This window comes from Sceloporus occidentalis, unplaced genomic scaffold (assembly GCF_023333645.1).
Source record: "Sceloporus occidentalis isolate IW3139 unplaced genomic scaffold, rSceOcc1.0.p SCAF_183, whole genome shotgun sequence".
Taxonomy (NCBI): domain Eukaryota; kingdom Metazoa; phylum Chordata; class Lepidosauria; order Squamata; family Phrynosomatidae; genus Sceloporus; species Sceloporus occidentalis.
Genome location: NW_028317163.1, coordinates 317,846 through 343,830, shown reverse-complemented (window position 1 = coordinate 343,830; position 25,985 = coordinate 317,846). Strand labels below are relative to the sequence as shown.

Below are 25,985 nucleotides of genomic sequence, written 5' to 3'. Positions count from 1 at the left end.
TATATTACTGTATACAGTGCTGGGGGTTATATTACTGTATACAGCGCTGGGGGTTATATTACTGTATACAGTGCTGGGGGGTTATATTACTGTATACAGTGCTGGGGGGTTATATTACTGTATACAGCGCTGGGGGGTTATATTACTGTGTACAGCTCTGGGGGGGGTTATATTACTGTATACAGAGCTGGGGGGTTATATTACTGTATACAGCGCTGGGGGTTATATTACTGTATATAGCGCTGGGGGTTATATTACTGTATACAGTGCTGGGGTTATATTACTGTATACAGCGCTGAGGGTTATATTACTGTATACAGTGCTGGGGGTTATATTACTGTATACAGCGCTGGGGGGTTATATTACTGTATACAGCGCTGGGGGGTTATATTACTGTATACAGCGCTGGGGGGTTATATTACTGTATACAGCGCTGGGGGGGTTATATTACTGTATACAGCTCTGGGGGGGGTTATATTACTGTATACAGCGCTGGGGGGTTATATTACTGTATACAGCGCTGGGGGTTATATTACTGTATATAGCGCTGGGGGTTATATTACTGTATACAGTGCTGGGGTTATATTACTGTATACAGCGCTGAGGGTTATATTACTGTATACAGCGCTGGGGGTTATATTACTGTATACAGCGCTGGGGGTTATATTACTGTATACAGCGCTGGGGGTTATATTACTGTATACAGCGCTGGGGGTTATATTACTGTATACAGCGCTGGGGGTTATATTACTGTATACAGCGCTGGGGGTTATATTACTGTATACAGCGCTGGGGGTTATATTACTGTATACAGCGCTGGGGGTAGCGCTGGGGGTTATGCTCAAGAAGAAAAACATTTAAATAAACCACGTTGCAGGGCGTCACTCGTACTCCTAATATAAATTCCGAGCGGGATGCGGGAGAAATATTCCAAACTGAAATTTGGCAGTCGGACTGCTGGTACCTTTTTCATTTTGACGTTTCGGATGGTGAAGTGCCGTTCTGTGTAACAGGCGTACACTCTTGTGCTTTTCAACGTGACGATAATGTTTCCGTATTCCTCCGAGTTCTCCGTCGGCCAGTACTGATCACACTTTCTCTGTAAACACGTAAGCAGAGCGGAGATTTTTATTTAAAAATATATATTAAAAAAAATAAATTCAAGTATTTAACCCTACGCTTCCAGCATGGCCTGGCTTGCCGGTTCTCCGAGTTCCTGATCCTGGCTTCTGTTCCTGACTCTGCTGCCTTCTGTGTTCCTGACCCGGCTCGTCTGACTCGATCTGACTGACTCGTTTTGGCCTTGACCCCTGGCTTGTATTTTTGACTATGATTCCGGATTGTGCTTACATTTATTTTTTGCTATTTTTCTATTTAATAATAAAAGGCGTTTTGGTTCCCTGACACTAACGCAGTCTTTAAAAGGACCCAATCTACAGAAGACCGCGAGATACACATTAATCGAACCAAGGATACAGAGCAGTCTATAAAGGAAAACGGCCGCCATAATATATACGAGACTAGAAGCTTCTTAGAAAGTTCTCACGCTCTTGAACTGCAGACTAAGCTATCTTAGACCGAGCTCATAAAAATACTGAAAGCTCTGTTTAATTACTCAAGACTACCATAAAGAGCCGGCCATCGATCCGAAAAGATTGATACTTTCCCCCTCCGTTAACGTGACAATCATCGAGAGGAACATGAAACATTGTATCGTGAGGGTGGTCGGCCCCTGGGCAAGCAGTCGGCACACTTACTCTCCCTTTTTCCACGAGGTTGGTTATCATAACAATAATTCCAGTGTTTTGCTCCCAAATCATCCTCCAGAAGTCTTCAAAAGTTGACTTGAGAGGTCCCTGGGTAGCTATGTAGGCCTTTGCTTTGTTGTAACCCTTCAAAAGACGACCAAACACAAGATGAAAGCTGCCTCGTGGCAAACACATTAATTATTTAAAGAGAAGAAAGAAGAAGAATATTTTTGAGGATTGAAATTCGTGATGTACGATATGATGTCCTTTGATACTATTTTTTAAAACAAAAAGAATAGCAAGATATTTCATCTATTTTTTTTAACTTGCACTAAGTAATCATGTAAAGCAGCGAGAACAGAAATGAAAACGACTTACATCAACATAATTGCCGTTAATGTAATCGCTGTGCTTGGAATCTTTGCCTGGGAGGGGTCGGAGTTTCACCCTACTGTGGTCATCTGAAAAGAAAAGGGAAACCTAATGAGAATTCGGGATGATTAATCTTTACTTTCCGATAATTATGATAAGGAGGATCTAGGCAGCCATCCCCGAATACAGCATGGCTTCTCAGATCCGTATAAATAAACCCTGAAAGTTCTTAAGAATACATTTGCTTTATTCTTCAGGAAAGACTAAATTGGCCAAATTGGCCTTATCTGCCATCGAATTCTAGGTTTCGAAATCAGATTTGTCCAAAACGAAGGACATTTTTCCGGATCCCACCCTCGAAGTGTTTTTGTGCCAAGCTGACGTTCCGCCAACACTCAAAAGTCGGACAAACGCTGGAGGACAAAATGAATACAGAACGTTCCGGCTCTTGTCTTGGTGAATACAAAAGATGAAAACTCAACAAAAACAACCAAGGTCCTTCGTATCTCCTCATCAACCCCGACTCAGTTTGAGAATTTGTCATAAAGTATCTACTCACACGCCACGATATTGATGTATCGGTTTTTGTGTTTGTTATCCGGATGGTTGGAATGTTCCGCGGTGATGCTCATGTCAGCCGTACATCGCTGAACTTCCTAAAAGAACCACAGGGACAAGCATTACTGAACGACGGTCCTCAATCTAATACATTGTATTGCTATAGAATGGCAATGAAGACACCCGCAATGCGATTAACCCTTTGAATATGTTCACAGTACGTGAACCAACGGGGCTTGCAGACCCCCCCCCCCACGACCCGATAATTCTTTTGAAAATAAATCATATTCTCTAGAAGACCAACTCTGGAGATTATTGAGTTTCAAATTATTATTTTCAACTGTAATATGGGTTCTGACTAATAATGAAAATAATTATTGCCAAACAGATGTTGGGAGAGCCGGGGGTAGAGCGTCGGATATATTATGCAAACAGCAGATGTGACTATTTCTCTACATAATCACAAGAATCAATACGCGGAAACCTAAACAAAAATAATCCCTTGGCTCCAGCGCAGGCACAAATTATTTACAGTCCTTTATAATATAAATAATGGAATTCTGTATAATAGGCAAAGATACATACATGTAATAACCACGCAACGCAAATATATATGTACACAGAGAATCGTCTGGCAGGGGTTCACCGAGGATAGAGAGCGATATTACTAAACCTCTGGCATGACATCTATTTACACAGAAGAAGCTCATTCAGCCATATCCACAGCAAAAAAAAATTACGTCAGCGTTTCTGGGGCCAAAAATAGGGGGGGGGGGAAATAAATTCTGGAAAAAGAATGATTGTGTTCAAGTAGCTGTATATGAAAAAAAATAAAATTCATCTTCTATAGAGTTACCTAAAGCCTAAATTATATTAATTCAAAATGCAAAAAAACCCCAATAATATTTGCAAACTCTGTTATTTGAAAACATTTTCTGCTTAATAACATTAAAAAAAAAAAACTTGAAACGCTTCCCGAAATGTCAGGTTGAGTTATGTTTTTTTTTTTTTTTTGGAAAGAACCTTTTTTTGTTGTTTTTTTTTTTTTTTTTTTGCTAGCACACTGTGTACCTCCGACATGAATGGATCCTTCTAAACCACAGATTAAAACACAGCGAGTAACACGGCACAATCGCTTTTCTAGCAGTGATCTGACACTCGAAGAAGAAAAAAAAGCAGAGCCTAATTACAGTCAGATCAAGTTTATAGTCGTGTAGCTGATTATTTTGAATAATTAAATGGTGTCACTACCAGCTGTGATATACAGCGCCGGGGAGCTCAGTCCATAAATAATGGACGAGTTGGCGTTAGGTGGGATTTTTGTCATCGCAGCCCGGCTCCCTGGACAATTAAGGGTTCGCCCTGAATACAATCAACATTGTTAGAATCCTCGATACTCAGTCGGCCGAGTCGGGAGTCCATTAGCAAAAATCACGCACTCGGCGCCGTATTGATACAAACACCCAGAAAACGGCAAAAATAGGACATTTGGAGGCGGATTGAGTTATTTTTCTGGGATCAATGGACTCAAACAGATTACACTGATCTACAGGTCGAAAGCGGAAGAACTTCATGTCAAAGAGAACCTTCAATCCTTATCTCAACGTCTAGAATCATCTATTTTTGCTACGTCGATTTTACCGAATTTTGGCAATGGCGCGGAGAGATAGCTCAAGGTTTAGGGGCCAAATTATAAACAAGAAATCGGGCAGAATGGAATATTCTGAAAACATTAACAGATCTGGATAATATTCTCTTATTTGCAGACATGAATAAATACATTTATAGAAAAAAAAATAGGAATAGAATATTTGGGGGAAACTGGATTTTTTGAGAAATCTAACAATTCCGATTCTCCATCTGTGTCTCTAGAAATAATTTTATTCATATTTATTTATTGATCTTCACTTAAAGAACAAACGGTTTACGGACGCATTACCCGATACGCCGAGTTGGCTCCCGAAACAAATTTTTTTTATGTTAAATTTGCAAACGAACACAACTCCTTTTGATACGTTTTGTGTTTTGCGATCTCGTGGTGAGCGCGCTGTTTCTGATCGAAACTCCCATTACAATTGAAACATTGTTTACGTGAACACAATAAAGATTTTTCATCATTGGCACGAATTTGCGTTTCAAGAATCGTCAGCTGTGTTTTCTTGACGAGTCTCTCTGTCCTGTGGCTTAAATAGTCATTTAAGACATTAATAACAAAAAGGACAGGGAAGACTGTAAGAATTTGGCTGAAACTGTCAAAAAAAAAAAAAAAAAATTAGCTTTTTTTTTTTAGACCAATTTTACCAGGTGAGACTGAAACATCTCTATAGGAGCTGATACAATGTAAACCCTTTAATGATCCACTAAAACCATCGCAAAGCCACATACTTCTATACGATATGCGGAAAGCCACTTGGCCAAGTTTTGGTCCTCATAACCATTCTTAAATCTCCATGGAGAGGATGTTTTTCAACGTTCGCCATTGTGTAGAAGCACCGCTAACATTTGGATTCCGTCTTGTAACAAGTACGTATAGCTCTCATTTTCCTTAAAAATTCTCAAATTTTATCTACTTTCCAAAAATTGTACATCTTAGTTTCAATTTTCTAATCTCCTTTAATTCGATAAAAAAATTCCCGGTCGGTTTCTAATCCCGTTTTGACCAGAGAACATTCAAGATGAAGGAAACGTAGCAACATTTAAAATGTTAAAAAACAAAATATCAATTCAATGCCATCATTACATTGTTCAACGTTTGTTTGTAGACCGTGTGAGAATTTTCGTACAGCGGGACGATACATTTTACTCAACTAAGATCAAAATGACTTCAACCGTAAAAAAAAAATACTTAGCCCCAGTATTGTAATTATTAATTGTAAAACTAAAATTGTAAGATACACTATATATATATATATATATATATATATATATATATATGTGTGTGTGTGTGTGTGTGTGTGTGATTTACCACAGTTAAATAAATTAGCTTTTAGATTTTAGAAAAACCACGTACCTCAAATTCTTCTGAGAAACCATGTTGGTTGTTGGAATAGAGCTCTCCTATATGTTTGATGAATTGCTTCACCGAGATGGCGTCCATGTCATCTGTACGCAAAGACAAAAAAAAAAACCAGAGTTAAATATTTTTAAAATTTGCAATTTTCCTTTAAATAGTTCCTATTTTTATTTATTTTATTTTTTTTATCGTTCCCACTTCCTGCTTAGACGTCTTAATTCCGTAGACAAAATCTCATAAAAAATTAAAAAGGCATATTTTCGAAAACAAAGGGAAAGTATTTTAAGCCATTTGCTGTTAAAAAGTCCAACACTCTTCATCGTAGGAAAATTTTTTAATTTACTCTCCTTAAGCGCGTAACGTATAGAAGTTCTCCAAATAGAACGTTCTCGCCGCTACTCGGAATTTAAAAGGAGAAAGTTATCCTAAAGTGTCGCTTTATTGTGATGTCATCAGCGCGGCTACAAGACAGTTTTAAAGAAAAAGTATGGCTGAAATCTATTTAGTAAGAAGTCAGGCTTTGGATTCACATTAGATCAAAAGTAACGATAATTCCGTAGGCGACAAATCAGACGATTATAAATCTTTATCGAGTGATCTCTATCAAGCAGGGTCTTACGAAACGTACCGGCTAGAAGAGTCAATCAGCTCACGGCTATTCCTTAACTTTCTGTCTATATTTGACATATTTGGGTAAGAATACCCATATAACAGAGTATAACAGAGTGTAAGAGAAAGTGTCGGCGTGTAAGAGACAGAAATAAAGAGAGGAATGGAGGCGCTCAGCTGGAAAGAAATTGCTGTCTGGGTAAAGAAGCTTTAGGATGGAGTAAAAGCGATTTGTACCCAAAGGACTTCCAATAAAAATACAATTTACTGAGATCTTTTTGTCTCACAATAAGACCTTATAGCATGAATCCCTAGTTATGTTACTGATACATTTCTCAGGTTGTATGACATAAGGTAAGTCATCTGTTTTGTTACATACATCTCATACATTTTAAATAGCATTTTAAATGCTGTTTCTATACACATTAATCGGGGCTTTTAGGGCCGTAGAACCCTGCGATCCCCTCATACCCAGCAAACATTCTGACCTCCTAGAAAAGAGGGGCATCAGGGGAGAGGGATCAGAGCAGGAACAGGGCCATCAAGGGAAGAGAGAGGGGCAACAGGGAAGTGAAGATGTATCAGAGGAGGAAAGATGGGCTTTAGTGAAAGAAGGAGGCATCAGGGGAGGGAAGAGGAACCTCAAGGGAAGAAAGAGAGGCATTGGGGGAAGTAAGAGGGACACAAAATGTTTAGGGACCAAATGGATGCCAACTTACAATATACATGGCCACAAAATAGCCTAAAACTTCTAAGGAATTATCTGTAGACAAGCAAAGTCAGCGGTTTCTCTGACTACTGTCCATTCTGTGCTTGGTGTAGGATGCAATCAACTCATCGATCAAACCGTACAGGAAAAAAAATAGTTACGCTCCAGGGAGTATACAAAATGGGTCGTTTCGTAAAAGGATGTATCATAACTTTTGGAGACCTAACATTAAGAAGTCAACGTTAACACAATATCCCCCCCCCCTAACGTGTCACTAAGCCCACTAAACAAAACCCGCTCAGAATCTGACTTCATGCAACGACTTCATCCTCTGAAGGTGAACTGATTACTTTATTTCACAACAAAAAGGACACGTTTAGATAAAGTTGCCTTTTAACACGTGTTTTATGTCGCATGCGAAGATGTTTAGTTCCAGGTGACTGATCATCGGTAAACTCTATGGGTATCTGCGTGTTTTATTCCTCCATTACAGGAGACAATAAAACAGCTGTTGACAGCCTTCAAAATAACTGAATTTAGAGAAACTTGTGTTTTTGGTCTATAGAAAAAAAAAACTTCAGAGGAATCATTGATTTTAAACAATGAGTATTGTAGGGAATTCCAGAAGCTCCATTGACTTGGTACCATTTGTGGTGACAGAGTAGAGGGACAATGTTTAGTATTCCTAGAGTGAGGTCTTTTGGAGGAGACCCAACGATGGAGTGTGGAAGGGACATTGTTGTTATAATATGTTTAAGTCAAAATGTTTATTCTTTTCAGAAAAGACCAACATATGTCAAAATAATAAATAAAACTATTGTAGAGAGTATATTTTAAGTCGATTGAGTAGGAACTCGGCAGCAAACAACGGTATCGGCAAGTTCCGATCCTAGTCAGCTGACCTACTTCTCTAGATGAAAAGCATTGGAGGCTTCCAAACTTGGTCCGTTCTGGATTTGTATTAACCCTTACTAAGAACTACAGAATCTTTGGCGGGTTTTTTCCGTTTGATTTGTCCGTTGTTGCCCATCGAGAAAAAGAAAGACCTCCGGCTCTCAGCGATGAAGCTAATAGAAGCACCAACGATGGTTGACTTGCAAATCTACGAAAGCAAATCGCTCTCAGGAGAAGCTGAGTAATCGGCGGAAATTAGGGCCCCAATGGTTAGAGAAGATACAAAATATCAGCCCAGCTTCTTTTTAAATGTTTACATTTTGTGACAATCTGCAGGGATCATTGTGTCCGGTGTGGAGTTAATACAATGCGGTGAAGGTCAAAATAACAAGTCCTTCTGCTCAGTGATGGGAAACGCATCGGCGCAAAGAAAATCGTTTAGGGATTCTTTTTTCTCCCCTTTCTAATAGTTTCAAAGGTCCAGCGTTCAATCATCGTTACAACCTGTTACATTTAACCAAGAAGGAACATCCTTGAGTGGATACAATAGTTACAAACCCGATGGAACAACACAGCTGTGAGAACGCGTTATGAAAACCATCCATTCCCAAGATAATGATGAACGTTCTAGGAGAAGAACATTTTAGCAAAATATAAAAAAAGGGAAATAACCTGACATACAACTCCTATTAGACTCATCCAACAAGAGCCGGAGAAAGAGCGAGACCCAAACAAGAAAGCTGGCAAGACAAAAAACATAAGAGGGATCTTCTGCTTCTCGAAGAGCTCAGATGGCCCTGTGATTTACTGCACTGAGAGGATGGTTGATAAATGGAACAGTCTCCCAGCAGAAGTGGTAGAGGCTAACACAGAGAGGGAGTTTAAACATGCATGGGATAGACATACGGCTCCTGAATCTAAGACGAGACCGACGACTGATGAAGGTTTGACTTTTTACAGCGGGAGAAACGGGCATTCTAGACTGGGGCCGTATGGGGGCCGATCTGCCGGCAGGCTCTGTGTTACAGTAAAACACGTTAATAATGTAATAAGTAATTAATTCCGTCCCAAATCCCAAAAACGGCATTTTGCGGTCCGATAGCAGCGATATTTAAACAGCGTTAATTATTAATTCCTTACGTTGAGGAACACAAAACACACCGAGGGGCGAACCCCGACTTCAAATCCCAGACTAAAGACGAACTGCAGAGGGCAGAACGTTCTGCCGAGTCACAACTTTCAAACAGCTTGGAATTCCGAGAACATAATCCCGTTCTGGTCGAGAATCAAATCTTCTACTTTTTCCCCCAAACTTTGTATTTTCTATGCACACCGAGCTTGGCCAGCATATGATTATTCAGACAAAGGAGCCGAGATGGAGGAGGATCGATACTTTCTGCCTCGTCTGATGAAACAGTCGATAGGAACGGCCGTGAGAATTTTAATTATAGGTGGGACAAAGACGCTGTCACGCTGGGAAGGCAGCGGCTAATTAGCGGCATTCCTTATATTTAGGGATATGAACATAGGAGGGACGGCGTTTTGTTAACGAGACCCTTTTAACCCATTGAGGGTCCTTTGGAAAAACTTTTCACGTGACATCTTGAATACAGACGCACCGTACGCATCACATCATAGAAACATACAGCATGCTGGCAAATCGGCCCCATTCGGCCCCCGTCTAGTCGCCCGTTTCTCCTGCTGTAAAGACTCAAACCTTAATCAGTCATTGGTCTCGAATCACCCTTCGAGGAAGTTGAACTGTAGCATTCTCTAACAAACTTCCTGTCCTTAAGTCCCTCCCTCAAACCTTTCAAAGGCTGCCTGGACCAATCAGCAACAACCAGCAACTTAATAAGAGAGAGATAACCCATTGGGGGGGGGGTAATTATACAGGGCTGATAATTGTACAGTATCCATGAGCTGAATACATTTATATCCAGTGTCCCTTAAATAATGATCTCTGGGGCCCCATGACCTAGTCCTACCCCTTGGGGCCCTAGGCAGGAAGCTGTATAAGTATTTCCGTACACTGAGAGTAGTAATAAAATCACTATATAGGAGTATCGCGACTCTGTTAATGGTTTGGTCCTCCAGCTACACCCACCATCTAAATACGGTACCTGGAATGGGAATGAAGGGGATATTCTCATTGGGAATGACACGAGGGGAGCTGCTGTCTTCCACATAAAAGTGAGCCGTCTGGAAACACTTCCTGCGGGGAGGAAAAAAAAAAAAAGATGTTTTAATTACACAACAAATAACCCAAACAATAACACCCCCCCCAATCATCATATAAAACATTCACTGGTAACAGCCACTTAATGACACATTAAAAAGGGGGCTTAATATTAAGTAACCCAATTACCGCGGCCATAAAGGAGTTAATTTTTTACAATTTTTTTAATATATTTTTTTGGGACTGCCAAGTTCAACTTAAATAAATGTCAAAAATACTTTTTTTTAAACATGCGGAAAACTTTGCACAAGAATATTATAAAAATAATTTTAAAAAAACTGTAAATAATTCCGAAAGAAAGTGTGAGCTCTTACGGTTGAGTTCAACCACACAGCTGTCGGCAATGATAAAAAAAAAAAAAAAAAAAAAAAGACAACACGGAGTCACAGAAACAACACGAGATGCAGAACGTTAAGGCCCCGGACGTCCATGTGCATGAAAAGAGGAGAAAAAAAAAAGGGCCGAGGGAGGAAGGCGAGGGAGGAAAGCAGCGGGAACGGGGGGGGGGGGGGGATGCAGGCGATTTACCTGTACTTAATGCAAAGGAGAGAGCAAAGGCTGGTCATCTTATACAAGACGCCGAGCGGCAAGGCAAGCAGTCTCTGCATGGTGAGACCGAGGAGGCTCGCCTCTGCAGCGTCACGGCTCATCGCTGTGCATTTAGGGGCCGGAGCTGAATATTTAATGAACACGTCCCAGTGTGCGAGCTTTTGTGGCGAGGAGGGGGGGGGTTCTTTTCCTCGGCTGCCTGCAGATCCTCACAATAGCCTTTAACATGCAAGAGTGAACCTTAGTGTCCCCTGCGACACCTTAATACACTGCTTTCCAGCACCTGTACCCGGGGGGTGTGTGTGTGAAATAAACCACCCCCCCATTTATTGTTATAAAAAATATCTATCCAAGACCAAAAAATGCTGAAAAAAATAGCTTTTAAGGAAAAGTTTCAAAATTATCTGAATTAGAATTCTATTTTTTTTTTTTTTTTAAATAGAAAAACTCATACTGTATAGAAAAAAATGAGGGGTCGCAATTTGTCCGGCTTGGGGGATAAATAAAGAAAGAGAGAAAGAGAGGGGGGGGGGGGGACATTTAAATACTTAAAGGGATTTAACAAAGTACAGGAGGGAAATTTATTTCAAAGAAGGAGAAAAGTTACAAAAAGAGACCGGAATCTAACACTAGAGCGTCAGAGACTGAGATGGAATGGAAGGAAGATTTACTTTACTGAAAGGGTGGTAGATAAGTAGAACAGCCTCCCAGCAGAGGTGGTAAAGGGTAATACAGTGAGGGTATTAAACATGCACGGGACAGACATACGGCTCCTGAATCTAAGACAAGACGAACAACTGATTAAGGTTTGAGTCTTTACAGCAAGAGAAACGGGAGACTAGACGGGGGCCGAATGGGGCCGATCTGTCAGTAAATTCTATATTCCCATCCTGTGCTACAACTACTCTTTAAAATGTTATGAATTATAATTCAGTTATTTTGTTGCCGTATCATAAGCCATCTTAAGAAATACATTGTATCGCGTGTAATAAACTCCAGAGCAACTGAAAGATATTTACTTTAACTATTTATGAACCAGAGGAGTAACAATTACATCGCGTATCCGAGCCGAAGAAGAGAACCAACCATTGGAAATCCAGACAATGTAGATTACAGCTCTCCAACCCCCCCCTCACCTCCTGGCTGGCTGAGCATGATGGGAGTGATAGCGCCAAAGAGCTTGCGTATCCCAGTTTGATAATCCGTCGGCGAGATAAATAGAGCCATAATTACTGTGCAGTCACATATAAAGTGCCTCGCGAGCGCGGTTTGATACAGAGGGCGTTTTATGTGTCTCAGCGCAGAACCTCGAGATAAAGACCAACTGCTGTGTGTGTGAGACAGACCTCCTTTACTATTCACCAGGTGGGAAAGCAAAAAAAGAATACTATCTGCGGCCATTATGACGGGAGTCGGAAGGCTTCTGCGAGAAGAGAATCACGGGAAAGGGAAAATATTGACATCGCAGCAAAGATATTTCAGATAAAGTGCAACAATGTATTGCACATTCCCCATTCAGGGTGGTAGTTAAGTGGAACAGCCTCCCAGCAGAAGCGGTAGAGGGTAATACAGTGAGGGTATTAAACATGCATGGGATAGACATACGGCTCCTGAATCTAAGACGAGACCAACGACTGATTAAGGTTTGAGTCGTTACAGCGGGAGAAACGGGCGACTAGACGGGCAGGGCTCAATTAAAGTGGAACAGCACCTTTAAAGATCCCAAATACATATATTTTATATCTAATATTTTAGAACTTAATGAATTTTCAGAGCATCGAGCCAAGTAACCTTTTGTGGTGGTTTGGTGAAATCTGGCATATAAGGTGTTAATTACCCTTTGAGGTTTTTTTTTTCCTGGGGGAAGGGGGCTATACTTATATTCTCGTCAAGCCTCCTGATCCAAATTATACAACCCCAGGGCAACGAGAGGGAACCGAATGAATCAGAAATCCCGAAGCTCCTCCGGAGACAAAGCTGGAAATCCTTCCTTGTGCTGAACCCTGAAGATAAATCAATACGGCCGCAGTGATTTCCGATAAGAGCCCCCCCCGGGTGGCAATTGTGTGTCGGGTCACTGCCCGTTATGACATTCCGTCTCCTCGCTGTAATTCTAACACTTTTACTATCATTTATTTATAAAGTGCCAACGAATCCCATACAGAGGGCAATAAAAACAAAAAAAGGAGGCGTGGAGCGGAACCGGATTTAATAATCTCAGAATAATGGCCATTATCAGTAAAAATAAATAAAAAATAAATAAAATTAAATCTGTTTTTTGTCTTGAATGATATATTTTAAGGTAACTAACAGAAACTATAATTAAGGAGGGTGTTAAATCCCATAACACCAACTGAATGGAAAAAATATGCCCCAAATTAGCTTTACGCTCTATGGAAGGGTAAAAGTAGGTCGAACCGAAGGAACCGGACCCATATCTGCAATAAAAATAAAATAAAGCCATGATAGCCTATTAGCAGACACCTAATTTTAATTTATTTGAAGAACGATGGGGTAGCAGGTGGGCTTCTGGGTCATTTGGGACGGTTGGTAGCCATTTATCGGCTGCCGGTGCCGGCCGGACACATCTGTGAATGAATCCCGGGGGATACTTTGTAATCCTTCGGGGTAACGCGTGGTTATTAGTCCCCAATCAAGCCACGTGAGGTCTTGCTGAAACAAAGCGGATTTCTGGATAATGATAACGACGCCTCGTTTGTGGGGCAAGAATAATGCGGTTTTCTTTGGCTACAATGAAGATAATAGTCATTTGAATTAGTTAGCGAGATGATAGACCAGAAGGTCCATCGATAATCTTTGGGAGAAGATCAGAGCATTCCAACCAAAGTCATCAATATTGTCAATTTGAGGGTTTGGCCAACGTGTACAAAAAAAATCCTATTATATCATAAAAAAAACCAACAAAAAAACTCTAATTTTAGCCATTCATGGCTGCCAAAAGACCAGAAGGAGCCCCCCCCCAAAAAAAAAATTCACTTTCCAGTTTAGGTTGGTTATTTAAACTAAAGATAAAAACATTTAAAAGGGTATTTTTGCAGTTTAGTTTATTATGACAGGGGCTATAGAATATAACAGCCAATGGTAGACGTCATTTACTTTGTTAAAGTTTAATTGGAATTTTGTTGTAATAAAAAGTTGAATATTTGCAGTAAAAAAAAAACGCAGATCATGGCCATCAGAAAATGAAGACTTCCGCAAAAGGGAAGAGCTACGGCGTCCTCTACGGGGAAAGCCTCTCTCCTGTTTCTCCAATCGAGGGAGAGGGTGTGCAAGGAGGCTCTGCACTATTGCGGAAGCGTTCCGGGAGGCCTGGTTAGAAGAGCTGATATCGGGGTAAAGCGGGGGCCAAGAACGAAGACAGAAGAACGAGGAGAGGCAAGGGAAGAAGCGGCGCTGCGGGAAAAGTGTGAGAGAGCGTGAGAAGGTGCAAGCGTGAAAGAGTGTGAGTGTGTGTAAGTATGTGTGAGTGTGTGTGAGTGTGTGTAAGTATGTGTGAGTGGGGAAGTAAAAAAATAAAATAAAAAAAAAAAAAAAAATGTAAACATTCTGAGCACTCTCCTCCGTTCTCATTTGTTTCGTTGGGGTCCCTCTCCTTGTTTTCCCCAAATTCTTAAGAATTACCTAAATTGGTGAATTTCGTTAAAATTAGTACGAATGGGAATACATGAGCCCACTAGACATGTACCTAGTGTGTCTGACGGGCGATGCTGGCCTGTGGATGTTTGAGCCGTCCAGCCAGGATTTACAGGAATTAGGACCAGATTGTAGCTTTACATCCAATTTGCGATGGCGAAAAGATCTTCAATTTCAAGTAGAAACCCGAATGGAAGCCTCCGAAGCGCAGGATTGTCTCCCGGCCAAGTCTTTCGCTGAACTAAAACCGCATTACAATCCCCGATGAATAACGGACCGGCCGGCTGAAGTTTTACACATAAGGATATCCAACTCGCAGGCAGGAATACTAAAAGGATTCGGCGGCCTCTCGACGCGAGAAGACGGACAGACCCGATTACCGAAACGCTTGCGCCAATAAATCGGAGCCAGACATTTAATGTTATGTGAAAAGCCTCTGCAGCCTCCGAGATACACAACGCGAGTCTGTGCAACGCGCAATGTATCAAAAAAAAAGACAACAATTTATGGGGCGCCTATTTTTTGCTCCCGTTGTTTGACCTTTCTATTATCTTTTTTGTTTAATTGACTATGTCCCTTTTCTACCGGCCGTAAAAAGCATCTGCTCTGCAAAAGTTAATTTCAAATATTAAACATAACTCCTCTGCCGCGGAGTCGTTTGCCGCCTCGTGGACAGACCGGCAAATCAAAAAATAAATAAACAATCGGAACAAAGAGGGACGTGGAATGTTTCAGATTCTGGATACATCAGAATGTCTATAAGGAGGGCTATATGAGGTCATGGCTTATAGGGGGGGAGGGGATAATTTTAATCAATTGGCTTGGGAATATGGGATGTATTGGTAACACAATGCAATGCGACACTTGGTTAAACCTGTATTCTGATCTAACTATACATGGTACAGGGCAGGCTCCTCCATGATGGAGGGAGACCTCTAGATGTCCACACGGCTTAGTGAATACACCACTGTGTCTGACATCATACCTGCTGTTCAGTATAAGTTATGATGTCAACAATACGAATGTGTTCACTCTTATCAGATGCAGGTCCCGGCATCCACCAAGCTGTCAACGTTCTAGAATAAGAAAGAATAAATCCCACCCTAAATAAATCCTCCTTCCGCGGCCCTTGATGTTCAGGAGAGAGAGAGAGACAACATTGCCTTGGGTTTGACCCAATGGGATTCGGTGTTGTATGGACGAGTCTTATCTGCAGTAAAGCTGAAGAACCAGACTGTAGCCGGAAGAAGCCCCCGCGGGGCATTAAGCTGCATTCGTAACAAACGCATTTTACGAGCCGATACCTTCTTGGAAAATATTGGTCTTCATTCTTCGCATGACGTCGTATAAATCCTCAATTGAAGAAGCAAAGTCCCCCAGCGTTTACGAGAGGTTGCAGAGACCGAGATGAAGATGAAATTGTTTTTTATGGTAGGAACGGTCCGAAGGTCCCCCCTGGTTTTCCTGCTTCTTGGCGATCAGTCCCGTTATCCGCCTGCTGAGAATCCCTGATCCTCGGAGCTCTGGACTCCCAATAATAAAAAAGACGGATCTTCGGATTGAACTCTCAGAAGAAACGTTCCTGGTAACTTTGTAACCTTCTGCACCTCTAATGAACGGCCGGCCCGAGACGTGGCAGATAAACCATTCGTGTTCAGCGTCTGGGAAGGTCGGCTGAGCTTGGTGCTGGTTTATAGAGGTCGCCGGGGACTCGTGAAGTTTAATTGCACAGGTAATGCAATGTCTGTTGGTTCATTTATATAATGGGATATCTGTCCCTACCTTTGATGCTGCTGTTCTATTTTTCAACAGGTCAAGCATAACTGCCTGCAGATCGGCCCCATTTGGCCCCCATCTAGTCGCCAGTTACTTCTGCTGTAAAGACTCAAACCTTAATCAGTCCTTGGTCTCGTCTTAGATTCAGGAGCCGTATGTCTATCCCATGCATGTTTAATCCCCTCACTGTATTACCCTCTACCACCTCTGCTGGGAGGCTGTTCCGCTTATCTACCACCTACCCATAAAATAAAACTTCCTTCCATTCCAAGTCTCTGAAAATTACTATTGTAGCTGAAAACGGCTGATTTTAATGGAATCTCTTCATAGGTGTACAGAGGCCCCTTATCACTCCCATCACTCCTGTGTTCCAATGGCCCTCTATCACTCCCATTACTCCTGGGTTCCAATGGCCCCTTTATCACTCCCATCACTCCTGTGTTCCAATGGCCCTTTATCACTCCCATCACTCCTGTGTTCCAATGGCCCTCTATCACTCCCATCACTCCTGTGTTCCAATGGCCATTTATCACTCCCATCACTCCTGTGTTCCAATGGCCCTTTATCACTCCCATCACTCCTGTGTTCCAATGGCCCTTTATAGCTCCCATCACTCCTGGGTTCCAATGGCCCTTTATCACTCCCATCACTCCTGTGTTCCAATGGCCCTTTATCACTCCCATCACTCCTGTGTTCCAATGGCCCTTTATAGCTCCCATCACTCCTGGGTTCCAATGGCCCTTTATCACTCCCATCACTCCTGTGTTCCAATGGCTCTTTATAGCTCCCATCACTCCTGGGTTCCAATGGCCCTTTATCACTCCCATCACTCCTGTGTTCCAATGGCCCTTTATAGCTCCCATCACTCCTGGGTTCCAATGGCCCTTTATCACTCCCATCACTCCTGTGTTCCAATGGCATGTTGTGTTCGCTGATCCAAGTTTAAGTTTAAAAGGATAATTGATGATTAGAAAACCCTTTTGCAAATTATGTTACAGCCAGAAATGTCCTCGTTTTCCCCAAAAACAGCTCAGAGACCCCAAAACCTTTGAACGGCGGTCGAGTACTTCTAACGTGGGGACAGCTTTGTGAATTAGCTCAGGGCAGGGATTTATCCCAATGTCTCCCAATCCCCAGATACAGACTTTATGCTCCTTCTGCCGCCGGCGATTTGCATGCGAAAAGCTTTCCAAACCTCATTTGGTTGCTACATAGAAATGCAGGCGATGAGACCCCCCCCCCCCCCCCCCCCCGTGCGTTCTAATATCTATATTTCACGACAAACTGCCGACCGGCCTCGGAATTGGCGTTTCAGACGAGGGGTTTTCATTCCAAAACAGCTTAGAGTGGAATATAACGTGCAGTCGTCCCCCTTACATACCGCGTGTGCGTAGAAGGTGTTACACGCGTGTGCGATATCTTAACAGCTGCAGCTGTGTTTCTGCAAATCTCCTCTCCGAATGTAAACACATTAACTCTGCATAAACACCTTGATTTAATAGGGACGGGGATGCAGCGGCGGCTGGTGACTTCAAAACAGACATCCGCATCTGTTCTTTTGAAATATAATAACCTCGCGGAGATAAAGGAGCTCCGTTTGTTTCTATACGCGGATATATGTCCATGTACTGGGCTTGCATACCTCCCAGCTGTCCCTGTTCTCGGGGGACAGTCCCTCTATAGAACCCAGATGCCACCTGCCCCCCCACTTTCAAGTCCATTTTTTTTTTTTTTGTCATTTGATGACCGGATCTACACTCACGATCCGGGTTCTAAACGGGTCGCATTGCTTTCATCTGCCGCTTATAAATGAGAAAGCCTGGTGCTAAGTTGGAAAAAAATGGTCTTATCTCCATAGCAACACACATACCGGTACAATCAGCAGGCACATACTATTGGTTCCTCTGGCGGTAAACATTTATTTTCCGATACAATGTATAAATATGCTGACATCGTTTAGAATGTGTCTGTACGGTATGTTTATATATTCTACATGTTAATTATGATGTCATTCATGAGTTTTAGTGATATCATTGTAACCAGTCACTCGGATCTATTTTTTTTTGTTGTTGTTGCTTACAGGAAGATATAACGAAAAAAATGAGCAGTCGAAAAAAAAGTGCCCGGCTTACTTAATGCCTGCGCATGCTTCAAAAGACATAAAAATTTCTAAATGCCAGATGTGATGTAAAATAAGATCATTCATAAAGACCGCTAATCGTGTCTGACTGAGCGGAATGACATGTTAGACTACATAACCCGAGCGCAAATCAACCCCCCCCAACCCTTTAAAATAGAAGAAAAGGTTGACATTTAAATTAGTTTGGAAAAACCGAATGCAGGGAACTTTTCAGACACGGAGAAAACGTACCCTGGAACCGAGTCAACAGAAATTAAACAGAAAGCAAAAAGCTCTGTGCCAAGCGGGGCATGGAAAAAAGTAACCCTTCGTTTGTCAGGTCAACAGACCAATTTCGGCTGTAGCGTAACCTGTTAACGTTTGTTTTCTGATCTTCAGAAGAGTTAAAGAAGAATCGTTTTTGACTGTTAAGTTAAATGGTCGGTAATAATCAAACGTTTGGGGTCACTTAGCTGTTTTCATGGAAGTGATAAAGGAGTGATGGGGGGAACACAGGAGTGATGGGAGTGATAAAGGGCCACTGGAACACAGGGGTGATGGGAGTGATAAAGGGCCATTGGAACACAGGAGTGATGGGAGTGATAAAGGGCCATTGGAACCCAGGAGTGATGGGAGTGATAAAGGGCCATTGGAATACAGGGGTGATGGGAGTGATAAAGGGCCTCTGTACGCCTATGAAGAGATTCCATTAAAAATCAGCCGTTTCCAGCTACAATAGTCATTTACAGCATTAACCCCGTCTGCACTGGATTCGATTTTCTTTCAAAAGCAAGGACATTTCTAAGCGACCCCAAACCTTTTAACCATTTTTTTATCCAGACCATCCCTGCTCTTTAATTCACTGGTAATGTAACATTTTGCCCGAGAGTCAGTTTTCAGTGACAATCTTTGTATGGGCTCCTATAAAACCAGGAGTAAAATTGTGAGATTAGATTCTTAAATGGGAACCGTTACCATCACACCTTTTAGCATCACTACTATAATATATTTGCATGATCAGCTTCCACCAAATGGGAAAAGCAAAACGATCGGGGAGCAACCGTCATTCAGATTTTGAGAACAGAAAGTAAAAAAGGCCTTTCCCATGGTATTCGGGCAACGTTTATACATATTACTTATGGTAATCTGTAAACATCACGACACATCTTCATTAGATAAACTCAACCATAAAATGTAAGATTTGGGAAAGTGACAAAGCCGCTTTAAACGTCAGCTGGTAACAAGTTCTGTAATCAGTAACAGCCATTTTAACCCAATAACCATTTTTGTATCAAAAATTGTAAAGAAATATCTTACCTCCAGTAAACCAGCACAGCAATCAGAAGTATCAGACACAACAACGTTAAGGCCGAAACCACCACCAGTGGTATGATCCACTCCATCTTGTTGGGACCCGGCCGGCTTGCCATGCTGGAGTTATGGTGGGCTGTAACGGAAATTGACAGTAATATAGAATGATATGAATTAAATTTACTGATGTATCAAGAAACATAAAAAAAACAAACGTCAACAAATCAAATATAAACAAAAAAAAGCCAACATTGTTTGTATTTGAAGGATACAAATACAATGTCTTCCAGTGGAGAAGAAATGAGTAAGAAGCATGTAGAGACTTACAGCCAGATGGAAAACCAGTTCGCTCCGGATTTTTTACTTAAAAATAATTATTTTTCTTAGAGAATATATTCCAATTCAGTTGTGAAATTCCTAAAAATAAAACGTATAAAAAAAAAAAAAAAATAGGTCTCATCCACCAAAGTCATCCATTGACTTACGAGAGTGAAAAATGGAGATTCTTTCTCTGAGTCATCCTCAAATGATACACTTTACCCTTAAAAACAATCTGGCAGGAATGTACTTTCAAGAAAAAAAGAAAGAAAACTGTAAAGAAAGAGTAACCGCTCAGACCAGATACATTTACCCTTTAATGTTTCCGGCCTCTACATTTATAAACTTGCAAAGCGTGTGAAGGTCGGACTGTAGGAAAATGATACTGGAAATCATTGGGAGTCACTGGTATATTGGCCATAAATTTAATGGAAGTCAAGGCTGAACATAATGAAAAGCAGGCAAGAAAAAAGAAAATTAGGTGATGCAATTGTTTGGTTAAAAAGATTAAAAAAATAAAAAATAAGTTTATTATGTAAAAAAAAAAAAAAAAAAAAAAAAAGTTTAATATATATATATAAAAAAAATAATATATCAAAAAATAAATAAAAAATAAAATAAGGATGTATACATTATACACTCACGCTGGCGTTTCACACATGCAGAAATTTACATGCAGAGTAATTAAGGAAAAATAAAACGCCAACGAAGGACAAAGGACGGATTGCATTAAGATTATGGCCTGACGAGTATTTCTCTCTCACCAAATGGAAGTGGCTTTATTTCACTCCGCATAACTGCATATGGTGCAATAAAAGTGACTGCCAATATCATTAAATCAAGGCATTACCGTAGTGAAAGGTTAAAGCCGCCCGTGCCTCGCGCAATTCTCGAGACTGCAGACTATCTCACGTTTTAAAGAAAAGCGAATAAATAGGAGAGAAGGAAGAAAACATTCAGCGACCGGTTATATCTCTTCTAGGAAAGTTATTATGGGTAATTAGTAATAGACAGTACAGTTAATAAAATATGCTTTTTTTTTTAATTTAATTTATTCAGTGCAAATTACAAACAATTGTATAAGTAGGGGATGCTTTACGGGCTGCTCCTGACTCAACTTGTCACATAATTGTATCTAATTATATATATATATTTTTTTTTAATTTTTTTTATTTTTTTTTAATGATTCTGTATTGAAAAGAAGAGGCCCCCCATTTATTTTCATTTGCGGAGTTCAAAATAACTATTTATTAAGAATATAAGAGGGAAAATGGATTTTTCTTCCGGAGTTGCGCTTTATGAAACCATTTAAAAAACGGGGTTTATTGGCTGTGTCTGTAGCGGCGAGCTCTCGATGAAGTTGTAACGTTGTTGATATTTGTAACAGGGTCGGCAAACGTAACGTTATATCTCCCTAGGCAGACGCAATGGCCGCCTGTTTGTTTGATTTTCTGGGTTTTTTTTCTTTTTTGGTATTTTCCCTTTAAGCTTGAGTGTGCGTGAGTTCCAGGAATGGAACCCTCTGGGATATTTTTAAGGGAAGTTATAAATTAGGAGGAGACCCTACTGGTCCCAATGTATGTATAGTAGCACCAGGGTGTATCACCCGGCAAACGCTCATCATGGACAGCCCTCTTTAACAGAAAAAGTGGAAATGGCCCGATTCTAAAGCATTGAGCGTTCCTATTGGCTACAGCGCGCATGATGTCATCCTAGCCAACAGGAAGCCACTACCGATGATGACATGCGTTGCAAATTTGTTGTCCCGCTTTACGGAAAGTGGTAAAAGTAGCATTTTATTTAATAAATAAATAAAAATAGTGACTGCGTAATGTAGGGTTTCATTCATACTGGTATTCCTTTAAAGCGAAATGGTTCAAGGAAAGACTGCACATTTTATTTAAACATCTTTTTCTATTTAATTTTAAAGAGATGAAAATGACACATTTTAAAGACTATTAAATGGAGAGTATAATCATGTTTTTAATCTCATTCAACTTTAAACGCCGCGTTTATGAGCGTAGTGCTTAAATTTCTCATGGGTGCCAGTTTGCATTAAAATACACACTTTAACGGCAGCGTTACCTCCATTATATTCAATATTCAATATATTCTGGTTGTGAAACACTCGGGATAGAAACACAATTGGGGGGCATGTGTGCATACGCGGGCGAGGGCATAGGGAGCCGCAGTCCCTATGCTCTTGGACTCTAGACCCAATTGCTGGTGTGGAAAAGTGAGACAGATTAAATTCATATATATATATTATATATATATATATATATATATATATATATATATTAAATGAATATAATAATAATACATAATAATAAAAAGAATATAAGTAACTGAATTTATCCAATGATCTATAAGCCTCTGGCATACAAGGTTATTCTGTCTCTGGCGTTAAGCCCGTCATTAAAAAGAATCCCGCATAAAATAAAAGAAGTTACTTCTAATTAACTTTCACTAATTAACGCTGCCTTAGAAAACGCACTGAGCTTTTCTTTACCTCGCCTCTTCTCGGCGAGGATGACACCGGCTGCTAACGACGTACGCGCGTAAGTTGCTACGATATATACGTTAGTGACGCGTAGGGTTACCAGCGCAGAGGAAAGGGTTAATATTCCAAGCACATAGCTTATACTCGCAACTAAAAGGCACGTCATCCCCCCATTTCTGTCCATCCCAATTAAATGTCGTAGAGCGAGGACTCCGCGCTTGCTATCCATAGGATAAAACGAAACATCGCTGGAATAAGCGGAAGCGGCCACTTATACAATTAGATTTCAGTTGCATTAATAGGTTTAAGCTAAATTATTATTTTTGGCTGAAAATGTATATAAAAGCATCAACGGAAGAAACCCGAGTCGGCATCATGTAATCCAGTATGTTTATTTTATTATTATTATAAATTTTTTTTATTATTATTTTTTTTTCATTATTATTATTATTATCATCATCAATATTTATTATTTTTTTATGCACCTCAATCATTCAAGAGTTGATTTTTTAATATATAAATTATACATTGAAAATGATATATATGAAAAATATTTTTAAATCAAATAAAAGTAAGTGTCCTTGGCAACTGCGGTGGTTCGTTTGCACGCGAGGGGCAACTTGATCATGCTACAGCGGTAATGGGGTGGGCAAAATAAAAACCCTATGGTCCCGTCCTGTTTTACCAGGTAATTGGGATATAATTTGATTTGCAGAACATATGTTCTCAATACTCCCCTCTTGCGCCGAATGCTGGAGAGGATGACGCAAAAACAGCAGGTGAAGCAGATAAAGCCTTGAAAGCGGCTCGATACACTTAATTACAGAACATCGGGAGTAATATCACGGGTGGATTAGGAGCCGGAACATTTACAGACGGAATTTATTGGCTCTTTAAGGAGTATAATACCTTGTTATTAGTTTCCTTTTAAATTGACAAATCTCCGTTTTAATGTCGGGGATCATATTAAAGGGCAATGTTGGCATTTAAACCCAAAAAGGTTATTATGAAGAACATTAACTCATGACATGCTGGCATGTAGCTCATGCCTATGGAAGCCTAGCTAGTGCTGAAGAAGGGTAATAAATAGGCAGGAGAGAGGCGAAGTTATGATTCATGCTGTATCTCCCATAATAAATGAAGGGCCCTGAAACGGATTGCAAGCTCTTTAGGGGAGCTGAATTATTTTCTGGGAAATATCCCCTCTTGGTTGTCCACTAGGAAAGGTATAACCTCCATAAAAAATTTGTATATATTATATATAGGTGTAGCGGCATCCTATTCCACAGCGCTGTACAATGGGATTTCCCATTCCTGGGGACTGGGAGATGAAGCAATATCTTGTGTGTTGGGTTGTGGGGTTCATGGGTGTATTAAAAAGGGGGTTAAGTTTCCCAAATCACCGGTTATTCATAAAGGTGTCATATATTGGGTCCTACATGCAAGATAAAAAGGGCAAAAGGGTCACCCCAGGGGTACAGAGTCCAAAAAAACGGGAAATAACTAGAAATTGCTACATTGTTCATCAAAAATGTTTATTAAGAAACAACAAACCTAAATAAACTAAATATCCATACTTATAAACATACACAATGTAACAAAAAGTGCAGGTACCCTTCATCCAGTTTTACCCCCAACTTAATGACTTTCTTAGAGAAACTGATAATGTTGAACCTAGAAAAAAATATAGAATTTTGTTCATCTCATTCGACCCTAAAAGTACAACGTAATATTTCCCTGAAACACATTCTGAATTGTCAAATTCGATCATACTGATATTTAGCTCCATGTTCTACGCATGGCTCAGAAGGTTCTAACCCCTGACGGGAACCGGAGGACCGGAAGTTCCTACAAATTTTTGTTAGACATGAAATTGATTAATCGATGATTTACGACCAATATTTTTCACCTACGCGGTTGTACATTTAAGCGCTTATAGACAATCATTGAATATTGTTACAGATAGATTCCCAGCTGCCCGAGCAATAATTGTTTAGGTGCTTTTGAGGGCAACTTGTCAAACAGAATGATTAGAGCGGTTTTCTGTTCACCCCACAAAAATAAACAAATTTAGAGTTTTAGACCAAAAATTATACATTTTTCTATATTTATAAATACATTTTAAACAAACCATGGCATTGATCATATGGAAAATAAATGCTTTTCTATAGGTTTTTCATGCAGTGTTCGTTAACGTGATCAGGGCCTGATTCACATTCTAGGTGCCCATAGGCACAAAGATCCATGGAACGCTCCACCTTAAAATAAATTGACGAGCCAATGTTTGGAACTAAGCTGAACACGGAAGGGGATGAATAGCTTCCCATGATAACTTCCCTTGAAGCATTTTCCAAACTTTCACCCAGCCCTGGCAGCATTAAATGCAACTAAAATATCTCATTTCACACCAAAAATTCAGATGTTACATCAACTTTTTTAAAAAAAAAAAATAAATCTTAAAAATGATACCAAGGCTTATCCAAAAATCATTCTGAATCTGATGAGCTGAAACGGAAATGAATTATACTTCATTCCATCCCAACCCGTGCAATTTGCCACTGCAAATTTTTTAGCAAATTGCCTATAAACGTGCGCATAAAACTGACATTGTGATAAATCATTCAGAAAGCAGAATGCGGTGAGTTTTTAAAAACGTAATAATGGCAGCCTTTAAAACACACAAGTCTCTGCGAAAAAGAATGAAGAATTTTTACAATTATTTCATCTTTTATTGAATTCTGGGGCAACTTTGGACAAAAAAGACTTCAACTGGGTAGTTGATATTATATATTTTTTTTTAATCTTGTGTATGTATTGAATAAATAGTTCCAAAACAACAGAAAAGTTTCTAAAACAAAATAATATTATAAATACAAAAAAATAAAAAAATTTAATAATTATAAAAAATAGTTATTTTTAAAATAAATAAAAAAAAAAACTAGAATTTTAAATGCTGTTAATGCTGGGGTTCAGAAATCTGCAAATTGTATTATAACACCAGTGTGAGAATATTAATTAGGGCTTGAAGGTTGTGTTTCATTTTACGTTAGGAATGTGTAGCTCGAGCACGGAAAGTGTGAAACGCGCCGTCCAAACAGAGGGATCATGAAAATTGGTGCCAACTTTAATGTTTTAATCCCATTCTATAATAATAATAAAAAATCGTGCACTTCTAGTTCATATCCTACGTTTCGGTTTGAGATACTCTGATAATATGGCATTGTTTATCGGCATCTTTGAGAAAAGCACTATTCTGCCCTCTACAGGCCACAAAAGAAAACCACAAATTTCCCATTGATACATTGTTTAGAACAAAAAAATGTGTCTCTCCAACCCATTCTCACCCTTTTCCCGAGACAAAATGTAATGCTATATCAAGTTTTTCAAAAGAAAACAAAAAAGTATTAAATAATAATCCGCGTATCACTCAAAGTTTTGTTAATGTTACATTGTATGTAAATAATAGCCCATGTTAACGAGGTCATTGGTTTAACAAGATAATTATTTTTACTTTTTATTTTCTTTTTTTCAAGGCATCTTCGAACCCTGACCCCCTTCTACCCCCTCAACATCTTTCTTAAATATATTTATAATTTTTTAGAATTTTATTTTT

The 25,985-nt window shown here is 40.0% G+C and overlaps 1 protein-coding gene across 1 annotated transcript in view; it reads right to left on the bottom strand.

The window, feature by feature from the left end:
• The window catches only part of LOC149278692 (receptor-type tyrosine-protein phosphatase gamma-like), a 176,319-nt gene that overhangs the window by 13,152 nt on the left and 137,182 nt on the right, over positions 1–25,985 (bottom strand). Inside the window, exons 13-19 of the mRNA XM_089501835.1 lie at positions 19,558–19,687; positions 10,027–10,118; positions 5,689–5,780; positions 2,680–2,776; positions 2,127–2,209; positions 1,758–1,892; positions 965–1,099 (exon numbers count right to left, since the gene is read on the bottom strand). Of these exons, the coding sequence (XP_089357961.1) occupies positions 965–1,099; positions 1,758–1,892; positions 2,127–2,209; positions 2,680–2,776; positions 5,689–5,780; positions 10,027–10,118; positions 19,558–19,687 (764 nt within the window). The remainder of the gene's footprint in view (positions 1–964; positions 1,100–1,757; positions 1,893–2,126; positions 2,210–2,679; positions 2,777–5,688; positions 5,781–10,026; positions 10,119–19,557; positions 19,688–25,985) is intronic.